Source organism: Lipotes vexillifer, unplaced genomic scaffold, assembly GCF_000442215.2.
Source record: "Lipotes vexillifer unplaced genomic scaffold, Lipotes_vexillifer_v1.1 scaffold428, whole genome shotgun sequence".
NCBI lineage: Eukaryota > Metazoa > Chordata > Mammalia > Artiodactyla > Lipotidae > Lipotes > Lipotes vexillifer.
Window position 1 is genome coordinate 1,162,116 of NW_006781879.1, and position 12,173 is coordinate 1,174,288.

Sequence of the window (12,173 nt, forward strand, 5' to 3'; positions counted from 1 at the left end):
ATAACGTGGAACAGATTTCTAGTGTTCACTCATACCCGTTTTTCCTCTTTCCTGGGGCAGAGAGGACAGATATATTTCCAAGCCTTCAGGCAGGGCTATGTGTCCAGTTATGTCCAATGGATTAGGAGCGTAAATGAAATGTGTCGCTTTCAAGAAGAGGCATTTAAACATGAGGGAGCGTTCTCTACACTCTCCCTTTCATGACAACCAGGAAGGTCACATGTTTAGATATAGAGCCACTCAGCCTGGTTTTCTAAGCCACTGCTGGGAAAGGGAGCCACTTTGGAGAGTTGCTGGGCTCACAGTGGACTTTGCATCAGTAAAGAACTTTAATGTGTCGAGTCATTGAGTTTTCAGGACACATCTACATCTTGGCATAGTCTATCCTATAAAGGCAAATGGAATACCTAAACTAACACAAAGACACAGCATTTTCTCAGATTACTGTTTTTTTAAAAATCCTCCAAATTCAAATATTCTAGAAATTGTTGTTTGGACTACTAGATATTATAGGCAATGGTTATAATAAAATTATTTCTAAGGGAAAGTTAGTGAAGAATACCTTTTAGTTACAAGGTATGCAGTTTCCTTTGGAGTCTTTTTTTTTCTTTTTCATTGTACCTTTGAGGCATATACATGAAAGGAAAAACTGTATCTATTCTGAGCTAAGCTATACCATACCTTAAACTTGAAGTAATTTTAGTGATACTATTGTACATATTAACATCAGGGACTTTCCAGTCTCAGGAAATTAAAGCTATATGTTTAAAGGGGGCAGCAAATTTTAACCTTTAGTTCTTCCTTTTCTCATCCATCATAGCATACCCTGTAGCCGAGAGCACTGCATTTAAACATTCCCTTCTCCAAGTGATCCTCTCTTTTACCCTTTCCTCAACCCCTCCCACTTATGTTAAAACCTACTAGAAAAGCTACTATAAAGAACTGTGCTGTGGGGCTTCCCTGGTGGTGCAGTGGTTGAGAGTCCCCCTGCTGATGCAGGGGACACGGGTTCGTGCCCCGGTCCGGGAAGATCCCACATGCAGCGGAGCGGCTGGGTCCGTGAGTCATGGCTGCTGGGCCCGCGTGTCCGGAGCCTGTGCTCTCCTCAGCGGGAGAGGCCACAACAGTGAGAGGCCTGCATACCACCAAAAAGAAAAAAAAAAAGAACTTTACTGCAAGCTGTTATTGCCTAGTAGTAGCTCAATGCAACACCTTCTTGGATAATCTGCATTTTAATTAGAAAAAAATATATTATAACCTAAAGGGATGAGCTTTGCTGTTATTTATTGGTCTGTGGGGGGAAAGGTTAAGATGTCAGAAGGGAGGATTAAAGATCTTCCTATTTTCCATCAAAACACCTTCTTGGGCGGCTACTTATTCGACCTATACTTGAAGGCCATCCTTGAGTAGTCAATTCTCTAAGAAGGACTATTGGTAACTGTCTGTGATGGTTAATTTTATGTGTCAACTTTACTAAGTCATGAGGTACCCAGAACATTTGGTCAAACATTGTTCTGAGTGTTTCTGTGAATGAGTTTTTGTGAAGGTTTCCATGAAGGTTTTCCCTAACGTGGGTGGGCCTCAACCAATTGGTCGAAGGAAGGCCTGAAGATAACAAAAAAACAGACTCTCCCCCAAGTAAGAGAGAATTCCCCCCACCCAACTGCCTGCACACTGGGACACTGGCTTTTTTTCCTGAGTTAAGACTCCAACTGAAACATCAGCTCTTCCTGGGGTCTTGAGTCTCTTGGCCTTTGGACTAAAACCACACCACTGGCTTTGAAATCTTGAGCGTTGTCAGCCATATATACTATGTATATATGGCTATACATATATACTATATACATACAGTATATATATATATATATATATATATATTAGTCCTGTTTCTCTGGAGAACCCTGACTAGTACACCATCCCATGGCACTGGAATCACACCCTGTATGTGACCACTACACTTTTCCAGGGTCTAGAGAGTTGATACTCATCCCATCTCCAACACTGACTGAACGAAATTTACAAGCAGGAGCAATGACTAAAAAGCCAAGATAAGCTAAAGAATCAAATAATTGAAGGCTTACTATGGTTGGTCTGTTTACTGATCATAAGTCAATAAGTGAAGCAATAGCAGAAAATGAAAAGTGAGACCAGGAAGAAGGAAAAAGAAAAAAAAAATAATGGAGAGAAACACACTAGCCAGGAAAGGCCACAGGCAGCAGAAGGAGTGACAGAGATGACAGACAAACAACACCTGCTGGTGGCAGCAGGTCTCCTGAGAGGAGAAAGAATTTCAGGAAAATCTGGGAAATGCCAAAGGAGCACAACTGGCAATGAGAATAGATAAGCTAGCTGGGTTATTCAAGTCCAGCTAACCCCTATGTCCACCATGGGCATTAATGAATACATTGACTGAACTCATAAGGAAGATCTGGAATCACTAAAGAAAGATAATCTTCTGGGTAGATTTGTATTTTAGCATCTATCACATGGTACTGTAATTACTACTACTCTGTCCTCTCTTACTGCATAACAAGCCACCCAAGACATAGTGATTTAAAACAACAATGTATTGTTCTCATAATTCTGTGCGTTGTCAATCTAGTGATTCTTCTACTGGACTCATCTGGGATCACTCATGTGGCTGTAGTCATCTGACAATCCTACTGAAGTCCAAGACAGCCTCAGTCACATGCCTGGGACACTAGCGCTGGCAAGGCATCACTTTCTCCCCATAGGGCCTTTTATCCTCCCATAAGTCAGACTAGCTTTTTCACGACACAACGCTCTTCAGATTTCCAGTGGCCAAACCCCAAAGTGCAGGCACTTATCAAGCCTCTGCATGGGTCACGCTTGCTAATGCCCCATTGGTCAAAACAAGTCATGTGACCAAATCCTGAGCCGATGGAGTAAGATCCACAAAAGGCATAAATACGAGAAGGCTGATTTATTACAAGAATCCACAACATCCACTGTGAATTTAAGACTTTGGTATATCAATAGCATTCCCATTCCTTAGTACTTGCCTGGCACCCTTAATTCATAATTCACATCTGGACAGTGCTCCCTAGGGAGAATTTTGGAACTTTTAGACAACATTTTGGATGTTCTAGTGAAATACAGCCTGGGTATGCACATTTGAAATGTATATTATTGTATTATAAATTTTGTGCCTATTTCTCCTTTATATTGTAGTTTGAGCATTATGTTGACTCAAAAAATATATTAAATCATAGGTTATATTATCTACAAATTTTCTCTCAGGGTAGTAAAGTTACATTACAAAACACTGGTTCTGATAAGGCAGTGTTTGGGTGTGATATTTGTCAAATTAATGAGTTAAGTTTGAGCGTTTATGGACTAGGCTTCAGTTACTTGGGGACCCTTCTAGCCCAGATTAAGTGTCACTAAATTATTATTTTTAAATTGTTATTGTTAATTTTGATCTCTGTGTTCTGATAATGTGGGACAGGAAGCACGGGGAGGGGGATCACTCATACTTAAGAAAGCAGAGGGGCTTCCCTGGTGGCGCAGTGGTTAAGAATCCGCCTGCCAATGCAGGGGACACGGGTTCGAGCCCTGGTCCAGGAAGATCCCACATGCCGCGGAGCAACTAAGCCCGTGCGCCACAACTACTGAGCCTGTGCTCTAGAGCCCGTGAGCCACAACTACTGAGCCCATGTGCTGCAACTAATGAAGCCCACGCACCTAGAGCCCGTGCTCCACAAGAGAAGCCACCACAATGAGAAGCCCGTGCCCCGCAACGGAAGAGTAGCCCCCACTCGCCGCAACTAGAGGAACCCCATGCGCAGCAACAAAGACCCAACGCAGCCGAAGATAATAAATAAATAAGCAAATAAAATTTTTAAAAAAGGAAGACATAAAACATAAAATTAAAAAAAAAAAAAAAAAAAAAAAAAAAAAAAAAAAAAAAAAAACAGAGGAAAATCACAGAACTTTCATACCTTACTCTGCCAGACTCATCACCTCTCCAGACCCCCAAACTGCCTCAACCATCCTCCCTGGCACGGCGAATTTCCTTACAGATAATCGTTCGAAATGTGAATTTATAATATTATACAATGTACAACATATGCAACGGAACAGATGGTGCGTTCCTGAGCCCAGCAGCTGGAGGGGACACTCGGCACACAGTAGGGGCACCATAACACTGACTGACTGAGTTCACTGCCTCAGTTGACTCGAAGTCATCTTCTCCCCAGGCGCTATCCTTACATCTCTCCAAGCCCCCAGCCCTGGCCCGAAAGGCGGTGAGCTGGGAGCAGATGGCGAGTCCCGGGTGCCAGGTGTGCAGCGCGGTGTGGGGCACGGAGTTCTTTGGTCCCTGCTCCACTCCACCCCTCCCATTTCCACGAGCCGCCCTCGGTGCCACACGTGATGTCGGGCCGAGAGGGACCCGGGGAGGGGAGGGCTGGGAGCAAGGAGATCTGGTGCCTGGCGGAGCCCGCGCGTCCTGCGCCCGCTGCCCGCCGAGCGCCCGCCTCCCTTCTCCTCTGACCCGCGTCACCTGGCAGCCCGTGCAGTCTCCGCGCCTTCCCACCCTCCCTCTCTGCAATCGAGCGCCTTTCTTCCTCCCCTCCCCTCTTCCTCTCGGTCTCTTATCTGACATTTTGCCTCGCTTCCCTCTGCCCACTCCCCAGCGGGTTTCCCTCCCTGGCAGACGCGCCCGCCCCAGCCCGCCCTCGCACACCCTCCAATTGTAGGTCAACCCATTTGCTAACGTTAGCTTAGGTTAGCTCTTGTTGAAGCGTTTTTCCGTAAGTGAAATCAGCCGCTTCCCCCGTGGGGCTCCAACTGTAATTGCTTCGACTTGGCTGCTGCGTTGGGGGGTGGGGATCCCACTGGCTGTGCTCCCATCCACACCGCGTGCTGGGGTCACCGGGACGGTTTCGGGGAGCCCCTCGGGGGGGGGGACGGTGTTGGCAGCCCCACCCGGACGCCTGCTCCCGGGCCTGGCTGCCACGGTGGCCTGTGGAAAGCCAGAAACACGCGAATCCAAGGGGGACAAAGGGAGCCGAACCCCTCCTCCAGAACGCTCTGCTTCTAAGTAACTGCGCCTCGGGCGCAGCCTCTACTAGTGATTTACCTGCCAGAAGCTCCCTCTTCCCAGACCTGAGACCCGGGGCCGAGGCACCGGGGGCGTCGGTGCGCCCCGGCCATGGGGCCCCGGCACCGCCACTCCACCCCACCCCCACTCCGCCTTCCCGCACGACGGAGGGCACCGAGGTACGCTGCCCTCTCCGAAGTCGCTGGGGACGCTTGAAGGATCGGGTGCAACCAACTGTCAACCTCCCTTCGCCCTGCGGCTTTTTTCCCTCCCCTCGCCCGCCGCGCACACACCCTGCTCTGCCCTCCTGCAAGAGATCAGACAGCTGCACGCTCAACGGGACCAGGGAGGGGCTGCCCAGCCCGTGTACGAATGTCGCATGCCAGCCGGAGCGTGGGTACCAGACGCACAGCGCGCACAGAGCGTTCAGGCGTCCAGAGCGAAGGCAGTGGGCGCGCTGGAGATCAGGGGCCAAGTGGCTGTCAGTTCCGGTCAGGGACGGAACTGGGCAAGGTGGCCGAGGGCCCAGCTGGCTTTCGGGGTGGGGTCGGGGGATGTCGGAGCCGAGCGCCCGGGAAACGACCCCCCCCACCCCCCTGGCTAGCGCGGCCAATTGCAATTTCAAAGGAGGGCTAGGAGCTGGCGAGGGTGAGGGGGCGTGTGTGTTGTGTGTGTTCTTCCCCGGTCGTAAACCCTTAACGGAAGACGGGTGTTAAAGTGCTGCTGACAGGATCGTCCGAAACATGTTTACAGTAGGAAAGACTTTCCTCCAAAAAGCACAGCCGGAGTCGATTCCAATTTATTTCCTCCCTGTAACTGTAATCGACAGGCAAGGCTCAGCCGCCGCGGCGGAGCGACACTGAGCACCGCTAATCCCCGCCGAATCCTCGCCGAGCTCAGGGCAGGAAGAGCGCGGTGCCTGCGCCACCGAGTCGCGGCGCTCGGCGAGGCTTCGGGCCGGGGGAAACCATCTTTTGAAGAGGAGGGGCGGCCTTTCCTAGTCCTTAAGTAAGGCGCGCCTCGGAGAGAGCCTTCTAACTCGTTCCGGCTTCGGCAAGATACTGACACGGTAATTGCTAATCTCCCGGTTCAGTTACTAGATCCAAACGGGAGCCAGCCTTGGCGTCCCCAGTCTCTGGGAGCTTCTGACAAGTGAACAGGAGGCGGCGGTTCGTTGCCCTAAACTCTGATTTATGATTTTAAAAAGATCAGAATTCACCGACACACCCTATTAACCGCTGATCGTTTAAACTGCTACCTAAAGAAGGTAGAGTAGTGGAGGAGGATAGGGGTTCGGGAGAGGAGGAAGGGGGAGAAGAAAGAAGTCCGACCGTCCCCATGTTTTCCCACGTCTGCTCGTGGGCGCAGAGAGGCTCAGCGCTGCCACCTGGCGGCTGCTTCTCCCCGGATTGGGGGCCGGCTGGTGGCAGAGCAAACCCGGGTTCCCGATGGGTGTGCCTTGCTTCTGCTTTGCGAAATGGGGCAGAAGCTCGTATTCATGCTTCAAATCTACGTGGCCCGTTGCAAACACTCATTTTTTGCTTGTTCTCATGAGAAAATTGAAAGGAAAGGAAAAGTGAGTTAGCGGTGGTATGAAGTGCATACATACATACACCTACCAGGTGCCAGTCACTGGTTAGGAGGGGAAAGAAAATGGTAAAAATTATTAGAAATGCAGGGTTATTATCTCTTAGTTTATTCTAAGAGTAAAAATAATTCGTGGACTTCATTTTACCTCAAATCCTATTTTGATATTTTGCAAATAAGAATTACTTCCATACATTGTTTTCAATCCAACCCCACCCCTTCCCTGGGAAGTCCAGTTCCAATACAGTTTCATCAGCCCAAAAAGATGAAGTGCAAGTTATGTTTGTCTACTTGATTGAGAAGTAAATCAGCTTCGGATGGAGGGTTCTTTTCCATAAGGTGTGGAACCAAAAAGCCTGGGGCCTTTCAGTTGGCAAAGGCCAATGACATCCAATTTCTAAGGCTTCTCCCCTGTCTGCTAAAGTAACAAAGACAGGTTTCCCCACCCCCCTCTTTATGTTCTTTGAACTGAATAGTTGTCAGGTCAGACCAGGTCCTACAATCACAAGGCAAGGCAAAATCTTGCAAATCAGTTCAAATCCAAGAGATTTGTTAAACTAATTTCCCTTCAGGTTTTTTTTCTCCCTCTATACTATAGAAATATATTTAGCAGTAGGATAGAATCTTACTTCCATCTATACCCCATACCATTTTATGGATGTGAGATTTTATGTTGTGCAGGTGTGTGAGAGCAGAAGAAAAGAAATGAATTAGCAGACATTACATTACATCTCAAAATAGAGTTCCATTATTCAATGGAAACTAAATAAAATATTTACCTTAATTCAAAATTTGGAATGTCTAGCATCATTGCTAATAAAGACAATTAGTCTATTATTCTAAAACAGGATTTTTCTGCAAAATTTTTTATCTTGGTTTACTGTTAATATGGCTTAAAGAGTAGCATTAAGAATTACTTCATGTACTGCAAAGCCAGCAGAGGGAACACTGAGTACTGATTTAGTAGGGGCCACCAAATATCTGGTATTTGGGAAAAAATGTCAGTAATGGAACACTGGTTACAAAGCATATGAACTTAGGTAATGAGAACACAGAAATCTTATCTCATTATTTGGTATTCAGAGGCCTAATACATTCCAGTGTGCACATACTCAGTTGGTGAGAAAGATGACTTTAATAAAAGGCCATTTGTCACATGTTTTCTTACATTTTAAGAGGACTACTAACGTATAAGAACAAACCTACTTTAGAAGTCTAAGCATTCATATATACTATAATAATCTTATAGTCAATAGAAATTACTAATATATTTCTTCATTCTAAGAAGAACTTCATTTTTAACATCTCAGATGTCTTACAACCATGGGGATGTTAGTTTCATTGGCAGTTTTTCTCCCTTAATGGCATGTAACTATGGTATGTCTTAAAGACATCGATTAGATTTGTTGAAGTATAGAAAATACATCTAACAATAGAAATAGGCCAGTGGATATTATTTTTAGTACACACTTTAAAAACTCTGTGTGCTTTTGTGTGTGTGCGTGTGTGTGTGTGTGCACGCGTGTGCATGCTTTAAACATAAACAAAAGTACTCTGACTGCTTTGATTAACTTCCACTTTTCCCTCATCATATTCACTGGTAAACTCATAAATGGCTTTGGAAATATAATCAATTACATTGATTAAATTATTCACTCACCTTGACTGAAATATCACAAACTAGCCATACCCTCAAATTATCAGTTGGTGCAAATCCCAAAATAAACGTAGTATTTATTCTTTTTTTTTTATTCTGGTGAAAATATTGATTTTATAAATAACAGAACTCTTAGAGTAATTTTTATGTCTGATAACATGTAGGGGTGTGTTGTAGTGGGAATACTAAAGAAAATGAAAAGCGTGATGACACACCCAACTTTGTTATATGCAAAAGAGTTGCCTGGGGGCTTCCCTGGTGGCACAGTGGTTGGGAATCCGCCTGCCGATGCAGGGGACACGGGTTCGTGCCCCGGTCTGGGAAGACCCCACATGCCGCGGAGCGGCTGGATCCGTGAGCCATGGCCGCTGAGCCTGCGCGTCCGGAGCCTGTGCTCTGCAACGGGAGAGGCCACAACAGTGAGAGGCCTGCATACCGCAAAAATAAAAATAAAAAATAATAAAAAAAAAGAGGTGCCTGTGGGTTTTTTTTTGTTTTCAAGATTTGTTTCTCCTTCTAAAGGAAAAAATATATAACTTGGGTAACTACTGGTCAAAAATTATTTGCTTTTACCCACAAAAACATTCTTGCTTGTGGTTGATCCTCAGAGATCCAGTCAGATGTCTCCAAAGGGTGTTCTTTCCAGTAAAATTCTAAATCTGACAACCTGGGCCTCTTGCCAGCCTACATACTTCAAAAGTTTGACAAGATAAATAGAAATCTGCTGCCTAGCACTAGTTTGATCTGAATCTAAAGCTGACCTAATTGTGTTGGGTTAGCCCTACCTAACCACTTATCACTGGCCTGTAGAAAAACAGTTTACTATTATGGTGTTAGGGAAGACCAATTTCTACTAGAATTTTAATTTTCATACCTTGGAACAAACGTGGCTAAATTAACACGTATTCTGACTACGTAGGCACCTTTTCTTTGCCGCATTCTTCACGACACTTGTGAATTTTCTTTTCAAATCACTGGGATGACAAGGGTGCCACTGTGGTCCTTGGACGGTTCACATCCATGACCTGTAATTATTTTTTTACATTGGTGGCCATCCTCGATTTTAGCCTCTTGAACAACATGCTGCTTCTACTTTAAGGAGTGCCTCTGGAATCTGAATTATCAAGGGAAGGATAGTTGCATTCACTGAGGGCTTATTATACATCAAGCTCATTGAACCCTCACAACAACCCTATATAAAGTAGTTCCTAGTGTTCTCACCTCACAGATGAGGAAAACTGAGACTTGGTCACATCCCCAGGGTCACAGGACCAGTAAGAAGGACTAGCAGCCAGGTCTAATATAAATCCAGAGTTTCCATTCTCTTCTGCTACCAGTTACCACTGCCTTCTACAGTTTCTCTTTGCCTTGGCCTTTTAGTTCCATTTGATTGATGTAACAAACATAGGAGAATACATATATATATATATATATATATATATATATATATATATATATATATATATAGAAGAGGGGGGGGGGGGAGGAGGGTGTGGGGGAGAGAAGGATGGAGAGTGAAGCTATCTTTAATTTTGAAAATGTGGAAAACAAATATTTAGAAAGTAAAATTGATTCCCATCCTTTACTCACCATTATCACCTTACACAAAACTCTACGGAAATTCTCCCATTGAGTTAACTATGGAACACTGCCTAATATGTTCCAGTGGAAAGCTCCTCTGTTTGGGCTATCCAGGATTTATAGGGGAGTTTAAATCATTAAATGACCATAGTTAACCCTTGTTTGGTTAAGAGAGCAAGTAATTATTGCAAAAATTTCTCTTCTCTGCCTTCCACAAACAGTACCAAAATAGCTCTGAAGGGATTTACACAACACTTCAACATCTGTGTTGTACCTGGAATTGTTAAAATAACTGTGATGACAGGTGTCTAGGTACCGCTTTCTTAATGATTTTCAATATCTATTGATTTATTGTCATGGCTTTCCCTCCCCCTTTTACATCCTTGGCTTTATGAAGGAGCCGAGGAACAGATTTTGCACTAGAGGCTGATTCTTTATTCCAATACTGAAAAGAACTAATAAAAATAATCACTTGGCTTTTAAGCAGAGAGCTTCCATTTACAGTATTTCACCCTTCCCCCCCTTCTAAACCCCTTGTTATCGAACATAATGGTTAGAATACATTTCCGTCTCTCCCCTTAATAATTTCATGCATTAACATCCTCTTCACACACCACACACCACACACGCACACGCACACGCAGGCACGCACAGCAAAAAGGAAAAGAGGCAGCAGAAATCTCAGCTGTACTTCTAGCCCTTTTAAAAAGTTTGCTCTGTAAATTGGAATGAGGTCAGATTTGGAGCTTCTCATTGCACGCGGAGATTATTATTGCATCGGGTTCCAAGCCAATGGGAAGCCCAGGGGAGGGGCTTGGCTCAAGGAAGCGTTGGTTACAGCGGCTGATTGGCCGCGGCCAAGACTGGGAAAGGATAAAGAGACGCGAGGCGGAATTGGGGTCTGCTCTAAGCTGCAGCAAGGGAAACTGTGTGAGGGGAAGAGGCCTGTTTCGCTCCCGGGTCTCTAGTTCTTCCACGCTCTTTAAGAGTCTGCATTGGAGGAACTCTGCCATTACCAGCTCCCTTCTTACAGAAGGGAGGGGGAAACATACATTTATTCATGCCAGTCTGTTGCATGAAGGCTTTTTGGCTTCCTACCTTGCAACAAAATAATTGCACAAACTCCTCAGTACCGATTCCGCCCACAGAGAGTCCTGGAGCCAGAGTCTTTTCTGCTTTGCATTGTAGGAGAGGGACTAAGTGATAGAGACTATGTCGCTTTCCTGAGCTCCTGAGAGCGCTCGTGAACTGGAATCAACCGCTTTAGGGGAAGGAAAAAAAAAAAAAACAGACTTGCCTGGGAGGCGGCGAAAAACTTGCATTCGAAGCTTCAGCAACCAGCATTCAAGAAACTCCTCTCCACTTTAGCACGGTCTCCAGGACTCAGGAGCCGAGAGACAGCGCAAACTGCGGCGCGGTGAGAGAGAAGAGCGAGAGAGAGAGGGAGGGAGACTCTCCAGCCTGGGAACTATAACTCCTCTGCAAGAGGCGGAGTACTCCCGCCCCGCATCTTTTGGAGACTTTTCTCTCTTCGCCCACCTCCGCCCCGGCCGGGAGTTGAGCCGACCGCTCGGCCGCCGCGCGCGTCCCCCAACTCGGCGTGCGCTTGGCCCCGGGAGCCGGGAGGGCCCGGCGATTGCGCCGCGGCCGCCGCAAGGGTGTGAGCGCGCGTGGGCGCCCGCCGAGCCGGGGCCATGGTGCAGCAAACCAACAACGCCGAGAACACGGAAGCGCTGCTGGCCGGCGAGAGCTCGGACTCGGGCGCCGGCCTCGAGCTGGGCATCGCCTCCTCCCCCACTCCCGGCTCCACCGCTTCCACGGGCGGCAAGGCCGACGACCCGAGCTGGTGCAAGACGCCGAGCGGGCACATCAAGAGGCCCATGAACGCCTTCATGGTGTGGTCGCAGATCGAGCGGCGCAAGATTATGGAGCAGTCGCCCGACATGCACAACGCCGAGATCTCCAAGCGGCTGGGCAAACGCTGGAAACTGCTCAAAGACAGCGACAAGATCCCTTTCATTCGGGAGGCGGAGCGGCTGCGTCTCAAGCACATGGCTGACTACCCCGACTACAAGTACCGGCCCAGGAAGAAGGTGAAGTCCGGCAACGCCAACTCCGGCTCCTCGGCCGCCTCCTCCTCCAAGCTGGGGGAGAAGGGCGACAAGGTCGGTGGCAGCGGCGGGGGCGGCCACGGGGGCGGCGGCGGTGGCGGGAGCGGCAACGCGGGGGGAGGAGGCGGCGGCGCGACCGGCGGCGGCGCCAACTCCAAAACCGCACAGAAAA

The 12,173-nt window shown here is 47.1% G+C and overlaps 1 protein-coding gene across 1 annotated transcript in view; it reads left to right on the plus strand.

Annotated features, from left to right (window-relative positions):
• Window positions 1–11,584: 11,584 nt before the first annotated feature.
• Window positions 11,585–12,173, plus strand: part of SOX4 (SRY-box transcription factor 4) — a 1,403-nt gene continuing 814 nt past the window's right edge. Inside the window, exon 1 of the mRNA XM_007454854.1 lies at window positions 11,585–12,167. Within this exon, the coding sequence (XP_007454916.1) occupies window positions 11,585–12,167 (583 nt within the window). The remainder of the gene's footprint in view (window positions 12,168–12,173) is intronic.